Below are 17416 nucleotides of genomic sequence, written 5' to 3' on the forward strand. Positions count from 1 at the left end.
TGACATTTTCTTTTTTTTTTCGAAACGAGTATATGTATATTTATTTTTTAATTTTAAAAGTTATTATACTGCAGCATTTTTGTGCTTTTAACTTGTTTTGTCATTCATCATCGTCATTATTTAGGTAAACTTTTATATACAGTGGGTGTACATGATATAATCGAATTAAATTAAAGTACTACGTATTTGTTTTTGTGTTAGTACCTTGTGTGCACCTAAGTAAATAATAATTTTGTTTGTACCTTATAACAAATGGTCATTTAACGAAAATCGTCCATAATTGTATGGTAATTATTTCAGTAGTGAGATGTTTTATGCATTCTTGTTCATTTTGAAGTTTGAAATCCAATGAATACATTAAAGTTTTAGTTACAAAGTGGTAAAAATGGATTCATATGAGGAGATTAAACTTTACACAAAATAAGCTTTTAAGGTATATTTATATGAAAAGGTTTCATATGAGGAGATGAAACAAACAAACCCTTGTTTTCACCTATTTTACACAAAATAAGCTCAAATAAAAAGTTATTAAATTTAATATTTTTTTTTTAATTCAATAAAGTCAAACAAAGAATATACCCTAAATTGAGCCAAATATTACTAAGATATTTATGGACTGAGTATTGAGATTAGTGCTTGATAAAATATTTTTTTTTAAAAAAATGTTACCACTAAGGATAGTGAGAAGCAATAACATTTTTGAAGAATCACAAAAAAGGCACAAAAGAGCAACATATTTACGCCACGGTGGCAACTAAATATGTTTTAAATTTTATTTGTCTTCTCACAATGTTATCTCACAAGATTTTCTCTTTCACTTTTTCTCAGGATCAAACCATGCATTATCTTTTAACATTCTTGGTCCTCTTAGATAGTTGGAATAACATGCTAGTCATTAGCTATTGTTTAGTTAAAATATGGTGTTTTGGTAATATAGCACTTTAGATTCATTGCATTTTATAACACAGTGAGCGCTTTAAACATCAGCTTTTGAATATGAATAATATAGCAAATGAAAAGTTTTTTGTGGGACAAATGGACTAATAGAGTACATAAACCAGGTGGAAAATATATAACTATGATAAGGATGTTCAATAATTTGTTGCGCTGAACTAATAAGTCATTGCTCTATTACAATTTATATTGCACTCAAACACTTGCTTAATGTAGGACAATCTAATATTTAATGGGTGTATACGGTATAGAAGTGATATAACAATGTCATATGAATATATGTAGTGAAAATTCAAATAACCTTTGATTCTCCTGCGTCTACTCAAATAATTGTACATATAGAAGTGTTTCACAATCAAGTATGTACTCTTCTTCACTTCATACATCATTAACAAATAATAAGATTACTTTTCTATGGATATTAAACTAGCACTAGTTTAGACATTAGAGAAAATTTGTGAGAGTTAGGGGCATTAGGTTCTATTCTCTTCGACTTATTTTTAGTTTAGTTCAGTTCAATTCAGTTTAGTTTATAATTTCCTTCTCTCATAAAATATTCAGTTCAGTTTATAATTTCCTTCTCTCATAAAATATTCAGTTCACTTCAGTGCAGCTCCAGTCAGTTCAGTTCAGTTCATTTCAACTCACTTCAGTAAATCAGAACATGCACTTAGATTAAAATATGACTTTTACCCTGTACAAAGTATAACTTTTCATAAAGACAAAAAGATGTTATAAACTACAAATAATAATTATATGTTCCACTTAGATACAGAATACATATTGATAGCTACGTAATAATATATTCTAAATGGTATAATAAGAAATACATCAGTCATTTAATGATATAAAATGTTCGATATTTTACTTGAAACAACATTTATACTTATTCACAACGCAACCGCTATTCAAAATAATTACATGTCACAACATGCTTCATATTTCTTTATCCATCATCCAATCCACCATGTATCTATCCTTACTTCATCATTTAAAGAAATTAAGGTAGTGGTTGGATTAATTATATTGGTAGCTAGTCTTCTAATTTATTATTATTATTATTATTATTATTATTATTATTTTTTACAAAAGCTAGTCTTCTAATTCATACTGTAATAAAGAACAATTTCTTTGCTTAATTGTCATCCACGCAATCATCAATATTTTACACAGTTGTACATACTTGTATTGAACTTTCTCACACATGTAAGACCTTTTTTTTTTTCCGAGGGAAACATGTAAGACAATTTAATTTCAGAGTTAGGAAATTAAAAAAAAAAAAAAAAAAAAACATTTTTAGATAAACTCTTAGCCAAATTCATTTCCAATCAATATTCATCCTTACAACACAGCCACATTGCATAAAATTTAACAAAGGAGCCAAATTCCCCTCTTTTTAGCTCCTCGTTTTTTTAAATGTTATTTTTTGAGGGAACTAATCAGTAATTACTCTGATTATCAGTACTAATTAATACATAAAAGCTACACGAGTTTCTTTCTAATTACCTCTCCCATTACTATTCCCTCCTTTATAACTTCCCTTCCCTCCACCCCCAGCCGGTTGTTGCTGCCTCACGCTCCCGCTGAAATTCGCCGACAAATCCGAGTAAATCGACGCGACTTTCGTAATATTCCCGTTCAATTCTTGTATGATCGCCACATTCTTTTTCATATTGTCCGGGAGTCGGGACTGGTGGTTCTCGTTCGCCTGCTGGATCAACATCCGGTTTCGATCTAGCACCGTCTGCACCTCGCTAAAGCTCTCGGCGAAGGCGTTCCACGCTTGTGGACCTCCACAACCGTCGCCGGAGAACTCGATGTTGTTGGTGGCGGTTCTCCGGCGACGGTTGCCGGCGCCGCCGGCAGACACCATGTTCTGCCGACGATCGCCGTCTTCCATACCCGATTCGACTCCCGAGTAAGACATCGTAGTCAAACTTTTTATCTCTCACTTCTTCTTTAAGAAAGCTATGTAGAGGAGCTTTGATTTGAAGCAAGGGAAAGGGTTAGGGGTGAGCAAAATTTCCGGGTACCCGGAATTGGAACCGGAACCGGTTAGGAACCGGCGGGTCCGGAACCGAGATTGGACCCGGTGGTTCCAATTCCGGGTAATAAATTAAGGACCCGATTATAACCAATTCCAATTCCAATTCTCCACTTTTTGGACCCGGAACCGGTTGGGTACCCGGTTATCCAATATATCCTAAACTAAATAAATTTTAAATAATAAAAATATGTTAAATGTATCTAATTTGTACAATAAAAAAAGTATTATTAATACCTAACATGAATACAAATAGCTTAATGCATATATAAATATAAGTATTAAACACTAATAATGATACTAACTAAAATAAGAATTATAATTTGTATTATATTTTAACAATTACATACATAAGTGGGTACCCGAAACCGGAACCGGTACCCGGTGGTTCCAATTCCAATTCCTAAAATTTAGGACCCAGTTAAACCAATTCCAATTCCGGTTCCGAATTTTAGGACCCGATTCCAACCAATTCCAAGTCCGAGTCCTAAAATTTTGACCGGGTACCCGGTTTGCTCACCCCTAGAAAGGGTAGAGGAAGGTATTTATAGAGCCGTAGAAATGTGCGTTATCTAAATGAGGCGCGTGGGAAAAAGGTGTTCAATGGGGTAAAATGGAAATTTTTCACGCGCTTAAAGTGAGAGTAGGGAAGTTTGAGGTGAAATATCTAAGGGTGGAGATATTTTTGGCAGGAAAAAAGTGCAAAAAGAGCAAAAGCGATTCTGCCACGTAAGATTGAGAATCGGGTTATGTTGCGACGTCGTTTTGTTCACGAGAGTCTTCTAGGAATCTAAGGTGAAAAAAATCTTTGCTTGAATTTGAGTGTAGAAAATATGTAACAAAAAATGTAAGAGTGTCCCTTGAAGCACTTCAATCGACATTGTAGAGTTTTTCCATGGATAATTTCAACTATTTTATGTCTAAGTCTTTAGAGTTTGTATTTGTTAACATAATAAATTACACTTGAGGTGATAATTGACTTGTAATGATAAGTTATCCATGATAATAAACATTTGAGTTAGTTGACTTGTAAAGTTGTAATATGTTATTAGGGTAAAGACTAGCATTAGTAATTAACTAATTATTGTAATTTGAAAATGAAATAGCGTACAAGACTACAAGGACATACGAAATGTGAAATTCTATATACTAATTATAATTTTATTTATAGGTTCGTATATGGTTGATTATACGTAGTAATAGCTAAAAATATTTATTGAAAAATTAAACAAAGGCTTGTGTTAGTGGTTTTATATAGACATTACTCATTAGTTTGGAGTTAAGATTTAAAGTAGGAGTATGTACCTTGAGATTTTTTATACGAAGTTTATAGACGAAAAATATCTACACCTTATTACTTAGTAATGCGAAAGGTTTACACGCACTATTACATTATATTGGGGAGCAAAGATATTTTTGGAGAATCAAAAAAGTGCAAAAGAGCTACACATTTATACCATGGCAACAAGCCAACAACCATAAAAAGTTTATTTCTACGAGCACCCCCTTATATACGGCTTGTCCTTTATTTATCCCACGAGCCTTTCACTTTTCACTTTATCTTTCTATTTGACACACACAAAAACTCTATCTCTCTAATTAACATTTTTTGTAATTATAAAAAAATCAACAATATTCTCATACTAATACAAAGTATAACCTATGCGAATATTATTTCCAACACTTGAAAGTTGTACAATAGTATGTAGTATCATACAGTGGCGGATGCATGTACTTCCACTTGAACATGAAAAAAAGAAATTCTTATGAATTTGATTTTTTTTTTTTTTTGGATAGTTTTCAAATAGCTACAATAAAATTGTAGCCATTATACTAGATTAAATCTCAGCCATTCATTAGATTTTGACTAATCCAACCTTTTATTGGGATGACTTTGTGATTTACAAAATAATTTAACAATAAATAAATAAATAAATACATGTTCATTTAGTTTCTATGCTTCAATGTCCTAAAAAAAAAAAAATTCTATCCTTCAATTACTGTACTTTTTTTTTTTGACGGAAAAAAAAAAAGTACAGTAATTGAAGGATAGAATTTTTTTTTTTTACTTTGCTTTGCTCCATTATTTCATTCATTTGCAATTACTATATTATGAAAATAAATTTATAAATCACAAATCCTCGCACATGGGATGATCAGATGATGGAAGTTGGGTGATTTATTTTAAAGTATGATGAATTGATGATGATGAATGTTTAATTTGGGTGGGGGAAAATCCAATTACCCTTTGTTAATTCTTAATTACATAATCAGATCACCATGTTTACAACATGCTTATATGGCTCATGGTTGTATGCATATTTGATGGAGATGTAGAAACCATAAATGGCGACAAAACATTTTTTCAAGTGAGTAATACATTTTTTTTTTTTTTAATATCAAAATACTACACGGACGGACTAGATTGATCCATAAAATTTAAAGGGTCGAGATTGAAAACAGTTTCAATGCCTACAATTTTATTGCAGCCATTGAAAACTCTTCCAATAAAATTGCTTATGTTTGTATCAAATAACTCCATTAAAATTTATCAAATGTATTTTGATTCCGTTAAATATTTTTAAGATAATTATTGACGTGACTTCCTTGCTTTCATCATGTTAAATGACTTTTGTCACAAAAAAAAAAAAAAAAAAAAAAAAAAAAAAGTTAAACGACAGTTTCTGCACCCAAGTAGTAATTAAAGTTGAAAGCGATAAAAAATACGAGTAAAATACCTGGAGTAATTTAAGTGCAAGCTGTAAATTTTTTTTAAAAAAAATTATGCTAATAGTAATACCAACGAAGCTGGAATAGCTCAGTTGGTTAGAGCGTGTGGCTGTTAACCACAAGGTCGGAGGTTCGACCCCTCCTTCTAGCGATTTTTGTTCTTTTTTTTTTCCATGCTATCCTCTTTGCGACGGTAAATTAGTGGTAAACCATGTAAAACATTGTTTTATTAAAAAAAAGGTTGATTATATTACATCCAATTATCTGGAATGATAATTCTGCTTCTATTAAAAGAAAATGAGACGTGTCATCAACGTTGCCATAAATCCATAATGCCATGACCCATTTCATATGTTCCTAGCTTCATAACCTTATTAATCAAACTTATGATCTTTACGACTCGGAAATAAAAATGATGTAATTGTCTTAAAGAGATACTATGTATTGTATTGTAGATTACATAAATGCTAAATTCACTCACAAGTAAACAAAACCTACACAATAGCATAGAGAAAGCTTCAAATTGAGAATGATGCAACTCTCAAAAGATAATACTTCGTATTAGAACTCTTAAGCAGGGAAGAAATTTATAATTCTATAGTATGCTGTCATTTTAGGTTTCAGTCAATCAAATTTTAAATTCAATTTGAACTTTGAGTTGTCTACAATCACTGACACGCACTTGATATTAGAGCAAGTTTAGCCCCAAGTCTTAAGACTTGGGGTGACATCATCATTTTGAGTTTTAATACTTATGTTTAAGATTTTTCCCATTTTTCTTCTTAAATCTCAAGCAAGTTTCAAGTTGAGTCTTGAAATTCCAAGGCTCAACTTAAGACTTGAGATTGGGACCCACCTTACTTTTATTTTTATTATCATTTTTTTTACACTTTTCTACATATAATATGTCATATATTTGAGTCTTAGGGCTAAAGTGCTAAATTTGTGCAACTCTTAACAAGAATTTGATGATAATATTTTTAATGGGAACTACCGAAGATGATGTCACATTCAAGTTTAAAATTTAGGGCTAAACTTGCTTTTATGATACAAACACCACAAAGTGTTACACTTACACCTACTAAAATAATTTTCATTTTCCACTCCCAACATGTAGACTGAGATTTATCGTCAAAATAGTTGTTGTTAGGCGTAAAATATATCCACTTCAAATTTTTATATGTGCCACGTACCTCAAAAGTGAGTAATTGTGTTATTTTATTATATATTGTCAAATTATCTTAGCAATGCTACTTACACGTCTTTACTTACACGCGTTATTTTATTATTTATAATCACTATAAATCGGCTAGGTAGACAGTGAGAGATCTTGGGTTCGATTCTCACCTTCGTCCTTATAGCTCTCTAACCACCCCAAAGAATAGAAAAAAAAAAAAAAACCGGCTAGGTAGCTAATCTAACGGAATTGTCAAATAAATGACGTTATTTTGAGACGGGAGGAGCAAATAAGTAATGTACTAAATAAATAACTCAAATAGGACCAAAACACCCTCACTAAAAGAATGATTTTGCCGTTTTTCACTTTTGCTGGGTTTATTTAAGCGCGCACACAACGATTGAAAGAGGAAACGACGCATACAAATTTTGGCGCCTTCAGTCGTTAGCTTTTCATACCTCCGTCGAGTTTTCGACATTCAATTCATTTGCCAGCTTCTGCGCTACTCATAACATCAGGTGATTCTCTCTGTTCAAAATCTCTCTCTCTCTTTGAATTTGGTGATATGCTTCAGTAATTCAACACACCTTCAACTATTTTTCAAATTACAGGTTTGAATTACTTTGAATTCTATTTTGATAATTTGCTAATTTCAGAATTCGGCATAAGATCGGCGTAATTCTGTTGAATATTACGTAACATGTCGATTTTTATTGCGAGAAACCCTAAATTGAACCACATTTTGTAAATTAGACTCAATCGATGTTCGTCGCTACAATTCATGATCAATACTTAAATTATGGTTGATTTTCTGTGTTTGGTTGATTTTCTAGGGTTTAAGTTCGCGAAATAATGGAATCGTACGACCTTAGGTCAGTGTTGGAGTTGCCTGCTCCTTTCAGATCAACCTTCAATTTCAGGTACTATGCTTAATCTTAAAGTATCTTACTTTTCCTGCGCAATTGATTTTTAGTTACGACTAACATGTTGGTTTTCGTGCCTTGATTTTGATTTTTGCTTCATTTCCACGCTAATTTTAGTTTGAACACTTAGAATTTGGCAGTATTATGATTATTATTCGTGATTCATTTATGATTAATTTGTTGTGAATCATACTTTTTTGGATTTGATTTATGTGTCTTTGATTTATGAATTGAGGATGAACTTTCGAAATTTCAAAATTATGATATATTTTCATCTTACTTGCTATTTTGATCATCGTCATCTTCATCATTATATTGATGGTTCGATATGGAATAGTATTTTTGTTCTCCTTGCATTAATAGGTTCTGATTTGTTGTTTTTATGAATTGCCGCTTTGATTCATACATGTCAATCCTGTATAGTTTGGTTTTTAATTTTACAGATAGTAGTTCATGTATTTTTTGCTTATTGGTTTTATTTGTAGCCACGAGGCTCATTTTATGAAATGAACACCATACTTTTTTTTTTAAATGTTTATATATGACTACATTTTCTGTGCTAATGTATCCCATTTTGTCTTTTTCACTATAGCCGTATGTATATCTTTCCATACGTGACGAATTCCTTCTGTCTTACAAGAACTACTTATGAGTGTTTATTTTGGTGCGCTAAGTTTATTATTGGTTTATTGTAACTGCACTGAGATTCTGCGTCTCTGTATGGTGGTAGATATTTCAATTCTCTGCAGAGTGAATGCTTTCCTTGCTGTTTCCTCTCCGATGTGAATATGGTCGTTTCTGCACCAACTGGAAGCGGTAAAACAGTGATATTTGAGCTGTGCATTTTAAGGCTCCTCTCAAAGTTTCTTTCAGCAGACGGGAGATTCATCCATGTGAAGGGCACCCTGAAAACGGTAACTTTTCAATGGCTGGTTTCCCTTTGGTTGATCTGTAATTGTTTGTACCTTGTATTACGCTTCCTGAATTTTTTTCAAGTTAATATGAAACACTTGAGACTTTCTTCCCATTTATGACATGAACGTCTTGGGCATTACTGGTAAAACTTCCATAATATCTAAGCTGAACCGATATAGTCAATTTAATCCTCTAATCTGCAGCGAATTGTGGTGGTTGGGTGGATGCTTCTGCTTTTCTTAATTGAGTACTGGAATATTACTCCCTGAATGGTTTTTCTTCTATCACTACCTATAAGCATCAAATACTTTCATTAATCATCATTACACTGGAGTACTGCATGACCCTATGTTCACGAGAGAATTAAGATCAGTGTGTGCTTCATTTTGTTTATTTTTCTCCATATCAGTTATTGATTAATATTATTGCTTCTTGACAGATCTATATAGCACCTTCCAAGGCTTTGGTACAAGAGAAGCTTAGGGACTGGGATTGGAAGCTAGGTGCTTGGGGCATAAATTGCCTTGAGATGACTGGGGACAATGATTCGTACAATACAAAGAATATTCAAGAAGCAGACATAATTCTAACAACTCCTGAGGTACACATGATATATTCCTAGACTTCTAGTATCCCAGAGTATATTTTCATAAGATGTAATAAGTGATAGTTTGCACCCTTGTCTTTCACAGAAATTTGATGCTGTGACTCGCTATAAAATAAAAGATGGTGGCTTGAGTTTTTTCAGTGACATAGGACTTCTGTTCATCGATGAAGTTCACCTATTAAATGACCCACGTGGTGCTGCTTTGGAAGCAATAGTGAGCAGGATTAAAATGCTTTCTTGCAGACCTGAAATGAAATCAAGCCCCCTGGCTCATGTACGATTTATAGCTGTTTCAGCTACAATTCCAAATCTGGAGGACCTAGGTACACTTTAATTGAACATTTCTTGTTTGTTAGAACTTGGTTGTATATAATTTGATGATGGATAATGATCCTCTCTGCAGCGGAGTGGCTAGTGGTTCCTCCTCAAGGAATGAAAAGGTGTTTCATGATCTCCTATCACCCAATTTGACTGGTGATATTTTGTTCAAATTTTAAACAATTACACATCTCATTTGTTTTATGCTATTCTGCAGGTTTGGTGAAGAAATGAGACCTGTAAAACTGACTACCAAAGTTCTTGGTATTTGCAAAATTTTGTACCTGATATTCTAGCTCATAACTTGACTGGGAATTAAAAAAAAATGCAAATTCTTGTTTTATTTTGCTCAAATATCATGTAAATGATAATGGAAGAGTTTCTCAGCATGATAGGTCAATGTTTAGGCTATCTACCTGTTACTTTATTTATCATACGAGTTTTCCATTCACGCCTTTCTTCTATCATTAGTTTTTTGTTTTGTTTTGTTTGTTTGTTTTTTTCCCCCCATTATTATAAATTTGATGTCCTGCTTCTTATTTCATCTATCAATGTCTTTTATAGGGTATGCAGCAGCCAAAAATGATTTTCTCTTCGAAAAGGCATGAGTCTTAATCTGACTAAAAGCAAACTGATTATTTAACCAGATACACTGTTCTATTGCTTTGTTCATAGAGTAAATTTCTTTGGCATGCTAGTTAGAAGCTATGGGAGTTTATCTGACTTTCCACTTTATGTTGCTGTCATTGCTGATTTTTACTTTGTTGCCCTCTTCCAGCGCCTCCAAAACTACATCTTTGGTAAGTTTAAGCCATATAGCTTAGAGTCAGAGTTAACTAATTTTAATAGTTTTTTCTACTTCAAACTCATTAGAATGTTTAAATTTTTTTGCAGATATTTTGATGCAGTATTCTAGAGGAAAATCTGCTTTAGTTTTCTGTTCGACCAGAAAGGGAGCACAAGAAGCAGCACAGAAGATCTCTCAGACAGCCATGACCCTTGGGTATTCAAATCCATTCATCAAGACAAATGAGCAACTAGAGAGATTGCGAGAAGCTTCATTGTCATGCAGTGATAAACAGCTGCAATCATACATTCCCTATGGTGGTATAAATTTGACCTAATCGGAAACCATTTTAAAAATATTTAGTCTCAATGTTTGGTTATGCTGGACATCTATTTTGTTCACAAGCCTATTGGATGCTTACAGTTGGTTATCACAACGGCGGTCTTTGCATGAAGGATCGAAACCTTGTAGAGAATCTTTTCCTTAATAGTGATATTCAAGTTCTTTGCACAACAAACACGCTAGCACATGGAATCAACCTACCGGCACATACAGTGGTGATCAAGTCTACACAGCACTAGTATGTTTACACATCCTTTTTAAAAAAAAAAAATAGAATGAAATATTGAAAATAGTACTGTCTTTGATCTTTGGGTACCTTTATCTCCAGTAATAAGGAAAAAGGCAGCTACACGGAGTATGACAGATCCATTGTTTTACAGGTATATCATTAATTACACATGACTGTTTCAACTTTTTATTTGACTTCTGAATATGTAGTTCTGTTCCATCTATAAAGACATTCCATCCAGGGTCCCTTGTGTTATTGGGATTATTCCTACAATCTTCTACTTTTGTGTGGACACTAGGCTGCATAATCCTTTTTATAATCACTTGGCTATCAAAATTGGAAAGACATTTGTTGTATATTATCTAATCTACAAAACCTTTTAAAAAGTATTACATAGTGAGAAATTGTGAAGTTAAAAACCCCTCAATATTTTGCACCTGTTTACCGAAATTATTAATTTATCTTACCAAGTGAGACCTTTTAAGGTGCAATCTTTGTACGCTAAATAAAACGTGAACCCTTTGTTCACTTTGAATTAGGGAAGCAACAGTTTGTCACTCACTCATTTTAGTAATTAAGGCTCATATAATTAAGTCAGTAAGACACTTAAGAATCTTAATAACCTAAACGTCAACTTACCAATACACAGAAACCAAAATATTGAAACTGGTGCTATAATTTTCACTTTTATATGAGAAACAGCTATGTGGCTCTGCCTACTAAGGGAGGGAGTTTACAGCTTTGATACTTGGACTAGATATTCTTGTTTGTCTCGGATAATTCTTCTAGGGTTGTAAAAGTAAGCGTCAACTGTCAAGTGCTCATAGCCATGTTGAAGTGTTGAGTATCTAACATGGATACTTGTGGTGGAATGAAGAGTTGGATTTGCAAAGGTTCAAAGCTTTTTAGAAGCAAGTGAGATGGAGAAAAGAAAGTGGTGAATTTTTTAATAAATTGTATCTTCTTTTAATGATTTATTTTTTTTCCATAGAAATGAAATTTTTAACACCTCTTGGGATTATTCTGAAACAATGAAGAGTAGGTATTATTTTCGGCAATATAATCACTTCAGACAATTAACAGGGTTCTTGTAAAGTCTTCAATAACTCAAGTAAAGAATTGGCAGTAAACTGATCAAAGAGTTGGTATTCCATAAATTATTATGCTTGGCTGGTCAGTGTTATTTCTTCAGCTTCCAAAAGACATGGATATTGTTCAGTTTATAACTCAACTAAGAAATTCTAAATGTTCAGACATAAAGTTCAGCATTCTTCCCTTGAGAAAAGAAAATAATATTGTTGTTACAGATCCCCGTTCTGAATCTGTTGTCTTCAGGTGTATCTTTATTTTTATCACGTTTGACGTAATCTGGTAACCTTGCAGATGTGTGGTAGAGCTGGTCGTCCACCTTTTGACGATACAGGACTGGTTATCATCATGACAAGAAGGGAAACAGTCAGTCATAACCTGATCTCTCCTAGCCCATAATGATCAAATTTGTACTTCTTACTTGTACTCTTTCCTAGTTTTATCTTTATTAATGTTTATCCTTAATCTAATTTTTAAACTGCTCATGCTACACGTTTCTTTTAGGTACATTTGTATGAAAATCTTTTGAATGGATGTGAAGTTGTAGAATCACAGTATGTATGGACCCTCAAAATTCATAATGCATAGTTCTATACTTAATGTATATAATTTTTATATGTTATAGTTTCTCTACTGCTAGATTACTTTCTTGCATAATGGAGCATTTGACTGCGGAAATAGTACAACTAACTATCCCTGACATTACACGGGCAATTGAATGGATAAAGTGTTCATACTTGTATGTCAGGATGAAAAAGGCAAGTATCTTGAAATATATACCATTGATCACTCTGTAACAATTGTCTTAGCTAATTCTTTCAGTACTTTCAGAACCCAGAGACTTATGCTATTCAGAAAGGGATTTCTAGAGACCGTATTGAGAGTCATATGCAAGGTACTAGTTTCATTGCTCTCTCTCTCTTTTTCTTTATTTATTTATTTATTTTTTTTTTGCTGTTTGCGATAGTATAACTACATTCCATACAGTAATATATTTTAGATCTTATCCAATGGTACATATGACTGTCACAGATATTTGTGTTAAGAAAGTCAGCGAGTTATCAAGAAACCAGTTGATCTGGACTGATGAAGACGGTTTCCTCTTGAAGCCACTAGGTAGGCTTGGCTCATAAATAGAATTTTTCAATATAATCTTATGCCTCACATGATTGTATCCTCTCTTCACCATTAAAGATGGGGGTGGGGGGACAGGTTAGTGCACTAACGAGCTTTGCTGAATAAACTTTCAGAGCCTGGAAGATTGATGACGAAGTATTATTTGAAGTTCAACACGATGAAATACATTATGCAGACTCAATCAAACTGCAGCCTAGAAGATGCACTTCATATTGTTTGCCGAGCAGAGGAGTTAGCTTGTATGTATGGAGTATATTAATTTTTGTGCGATTTCCTGCAATATGGAGTGCTGATTTATTCCCTTGGTTGGTGAATATAGGGATACAGCTTAGACGTAATGAGAAAAAGCTTCTAAATGATGTCAATGCTGACAAAGATGGCCGCCTTCGTTTTCACATCCTTGGAGACAAAGGGAAAAAGAAAAAGCGCATTCAGACAAGGGAAGAGAAAATATTTGTTTTGGTCAATGATTGCTTGACTGGAGATCCTCTGGTCCATGATTTATCCTTAAGCCAGGTCTGGTTATATGTTACTTCTTGAATTCAGTCTATTTATGACTGGGTTGACCTCCGTCTTATGCACTGTGCTCTGGTTCATGTTCATACAGGATGCAAATTCTATATGCTCAAATGGATGTAGAATTGCCAAGTGCATGAAAGAGTACTTTTTCTTTAAAAAGAACTATAAAGGAGCATTGAACTCTATCGCTCTTGCAAAATCTCTACATCATAAACTGTGGGATAGCTGTCCTTACTTGTTGAAGCAATTACCTGGCATTGGAATGGTGACGGCAAAGGTAACTAGACACCATATATGCTTTGAGATGCTGATGGAAAGTTTACTCTAGGGTTAAGATTGCAAACTGCTTTTATGCTCAGGCATTGCATTCTATGGGAATAACTTCATTTGAGACCCTTGCTGAAGCTGATCCTAGGAGAATAGAAATTGTTGCCAATCGGAAATTTCCATTTGGAGATCATATTAAGGAGTCTTTACTTTCTTTGCCTCCAAAAGTTGAGATGAAGATTGAGGCAACTGAAGGCCAGGGGCAAGGAAAGCCCAAGCTGGCAGTAACTTTGACTAGGCTGACACAGGCCCAATCTAACAAACGGCATTATGCTGATATGGTAAATTATTTGGAATTGATTTTTAAGTTTTGATATAAAACAAAATCTGGTGTACTAAATTTCGGATGGCTGGTTTGGGAATTCATTCTTTGCAGGTTGTTGGTATGGAAGAGGAAAATATGATCATCTACCATGAGAAAATCAGGTGATACTAGTTTCACTTGAAATCATTTCATCTATTCATCACCCATTATTTTGAGGCATTACTTTTATGATTGGGTGGTTTGCATAAAGAGGAAAACACAAGAAGCTGTTTTTACCATATTACTGAACTTCCTGAAAATATGTGCTATGACCTGTCATTCTCATAATAGTGATAAAACTGTATTAATACTCTTCAAATATTGTGGCAGGGTGGACGATTTTCTCAGGTATGATCACTCAATTTCTCACTTTATTTGGCTGCAAAATATTAAGCTTCAAATGGCTCATTTCTTTGATAACTTATGAACATATGGAATGCCATTAGCCAATGGCATGATTGTATATTTATCTCAAACTTCTTTTGGGAGTGTAGCTGTGAGATAAACACTTATAAAAAACATGTTACTATCACAAAAGTTGAAATTAATAGGCTGAGATGCTCATTCACTTCAGATGTAATTATCTTGTTGAGGCTTCCTGAAATATCAGAAAATTTCATTTTTAAAGAACAGATTCTTGTATTTTTATTCCGTGCTGTAAGTCAAAGTATTTCCTTGTATTCTCTGCATCTTCTTGCATCTGTTGTTGGAGATAATTTCTTTAAAAATACAAGAATCTGTTGTTGGAGATACAAGAGTCAAATTAGTTGGTGAAAGTTGCTACCTTCTTGCATCTGTTGTTGGAGATAATTTCTTTTGTTTACAGCCCATACCAGACGACAGTGGTTTTGCCAAACCATCTACAAGGAAAATCAACTGTAAAGGCTAATTTGGTTTTTGAAGAATTCAGTAAGACTTCTGATCTTAACATATAAATGTCTTTTTTTTTTTTTCCTTATATGTTGCCATTCCCTGTCTCGTTTTGTTTACTTTATTAATTGTTATTTCTTGTTAGGATTTTCTGGATTCAGATAATTTGATGATGCTCCTTTCCTTTTACATTCATCATAGATGGGTCATGAATTGACTTTGGAAAATTTAAGAGCCATTTGGAAATCACAAAACCGTTTTTACAAATTTCGCACTTGCCATGTAATTAGCAAAGTGTAGATTTGGGTAGTTGTACTATTGTGCAGACTAAGTTGTTGATCTTCATGTTTTGACAAATCAAGCAAATAAAATGGGACAGAGGAAGTAGCTTCATCTGGGGGTGGGAGCTCTTTTGTATTTCTGCACACTCTGGTACATAAACGTGAAATTATATTATGCTGTACTCCATGCAGTTGGTATTGATATACACCATCAGATTGAGCACCTTGAAGGGATCAAGTCAAATGTGACTGTTAGACTTGGAACCAAGAGATCTTCCTCTGTCCTACCTCCTGCAGAAGCTTCTCCACTCAAAAGCACTAGGGGAAGTGTAAAACAAGCCAAGGAGCAGTCAACCCGAACCAAAGTCAATAAAAAAATTGATGACATGTAACTGAACTTTAATCTTGCTTGGCACTGCCCCCCCCCCCCCCCCCCCCCCCCCCAAACACCAACACACACACACACGAAAAATTAGGGAAAATACTGGCATAGTTGACATTTGTTTCTTACTTCTGAATCTTTGTTTTGACAGGCCCTCTTTTAAACTCATAGATGATGAGCCAGATGAAGGTATGGCTAAAAACACTAAAACCTCATATTCACTTTGTTTTCTGTTTATGGATACTAAAATCTGTGTTGAGGTGTGTTCTTGAAGGTAGTTTTGATGGTAAAGCTGCTGAGGATGACTGCAAGATTATATCTGGGAGTACAATCTTTGATCACATTCGTAAAAAGGCCAATGATTTCCCTGCCATAAAGAAGTCCAGTGCCATTAATTTTACTACGTCTGAAGCTTCAACTTTGCCAACAAAGAGTATTTGTGTAGAGCAGCATGTTTCTCCTGGCATGATTGAATATTCTGAAGAAGTTGAGGGAAATACTGTCAATCAACATATGGTTAATTTAAAAAGACAGTACAGTGGCCATCTAGACATCAATGGAGATGCAACTGTTAATCAAGGGACCAATAATGTTGAAGAGTCGGCAGGTAAAATAACACGATCACTACAACTTCAATTCTGCACCTCATGCGCAATTTAACCTTCGTTTTATGTTGTATCAGGCGTATTTCATTCTCGAATAGAAGTAAACAGAAAAGAAGTCCGAAGACTTGAGCATATACTTGATCATGTTAGGAAAAGGTCCAAAAATTTACCAGTGATCAATACATCAAACACCAAAGAAGGGTTTTCTGCTGGAGTACAAGGGAACTTTTCTGACAAGGAGCAAACACTGGGTCATCTGAATGTTGCCAATGAGAAAAAGTCATATGAACCTCCAGTTGGTTCTCTGATCTTTTCTGATCCCGAAACAATTGAGCATGAGTACACTGTACATTCGCCTGCAGGAACCTTTAAGGACATGAAGTGTGCATCTTCAACTTCAAGAAAATCATTGGATCTTCCGTTTGACCTCTTCAACAATCAACCCAACAGAACATATAATGCTAATCCATCTCTCAACTCTTCACTGTCAAGGAAAGATGTCCACTACGAGCCTCCAGGCGATTCTGCAGAGCCTAAAAGCGGTACCACACTAAATCATCTAATGGAAGCAAGTCGAGGAAGCTGTTCACTTGAAACTGGGGACAGAACCAGGGATGTCAACTCATTTCTCGGATTCAAGAGTGTCTTCTCATTTCTCTGATTTTTAGCCTGATTTATTTCTTGGATTCAACCTGATCTGGCTCGTAAAAAGTACAGTAGTCATTTCTAATATAGTAACAGTTTTTTTGTTAAAGATAATACTACATATAATAATGGTTATATTAATATAAATAGTCGTCAAAATTAATACAGTAGTATAAAATGTGAATATGATACGAAAATTTTGTTCTCATTTTTTGTTCTTTTAAGGAACCT

General features: G+C 33.8%; 2 protein-coding genes and 1 non-coding gene across 3 annotated transcripts; 2 read left to right on the forward strand and 1 right to left on the reverse strand.

Annotated features, from left to right (window-relative positions):
- Positions 1–2452: 2452 nt before the first annotated feature.
- Positions 2453–2881, reverse strand: LOC145590694 (protein EARLY FLOWERING 4-like). Its single transcript, XM_081647100.1, has one exon. It carries the CDS (start codon positions 2879–2881, stop codon positions 2453–2455), a length of 429 nt encoding a protein of 142 aa, XP_081503226.1.
- Positions 2882–5805: 2924 nt separating this feature from the next.
- Positions 5806–5879, forward strand: TRNAN-GUU (transfer RNA asparagine (anticodon GUU)). The gene has a single exon. It is a non-coding gene; the product is annotated as a tRNA-Asn (tRNA).
- A 1878-nt stretch (positions 5880–7757) lies between these two features.
- On the forward strand, positions 7758–17331 carry LOC145590695 (ATP-dependent DNA helicase homolog MER3-like). Its single transcript, XM_081647101.1, has 27 exons — positions 7758–7825; positions 8559–8742; positions 9183–9344; positions 9436–9673; positions 9754–9790; positions 9886–9932; positions 10233–10270; positions 10447–10468; positions 10563–10775; positions 10879–11035; positions 11126–11177; positions 12410–12481; positions 12620–12669; positions 12756–12873; positions 12947–13010; positions 13148–13231; positions 13366–13491; positions 13572–13768; positions 13860–14048; positions 14131–14379; positions 14475–14524; positions 14733–14750; positions 15229–15311; positions 15746–15941; positions 16087–16124; positions 16210–16542; positions 16618–17331. Exons 1-27 carry the CDS (start codon positions 7758–7760, stop codon positions 17199–17201), a joined length of 3669 nt encoding a protein of 1222 aa, XP_081503227.1. The 3' UTR covers positions 17202–17331.
- The last annotated feature ends 85 nt before the right edge of the window (positions 17332–17416 follow it).

This window comes from Chenopodium album, chromosome 18 (genome assembly GCF_948465745.1).
Source record: "Chenopodium album chromosome 18, dcCheAlbu1.1, whole genome shotgun sequence".
Taxonomy (NCBI): Eukaryota; Viridiplantae; Streptophyta; class Magnoliopsida; order Caryophyllales; family Amaranthaceae; genus Chenopodium; species Chenopodium album.

Bases quoted from the DNA above. Each gene is read 5' to 3' on its own strand.
- LOC145590694 (XM_081647100.1), bottom strand. From the start codon at position 2,881: ATGTCTTACTCGGGAGTCGAATCGGGTATGGAAGACGGCGATCGTCGG.
- LOC145590695 (XM_081647101.1), top strand. From the start codon at position 7,758: ATGGAATCGTACGACCTTAGGTCAGTGTTGGAGTTGCCTGCTCCTTTC. The intron at 13,011-13,147 runs GTACTAGTTTCA...TGACTGTCACAG, and splicing joins TATTGAGAGTCATATGCAAG to ATATTTGTGTTAAGAAAGTC. The intron at 16,125-16,209 runs GTATGGCTAAAA...GTGTTCTTGAAG, and splicing joins AGATGATGAGCCAGATGAAG to GTAGTTTTGATGGTAAAGCT.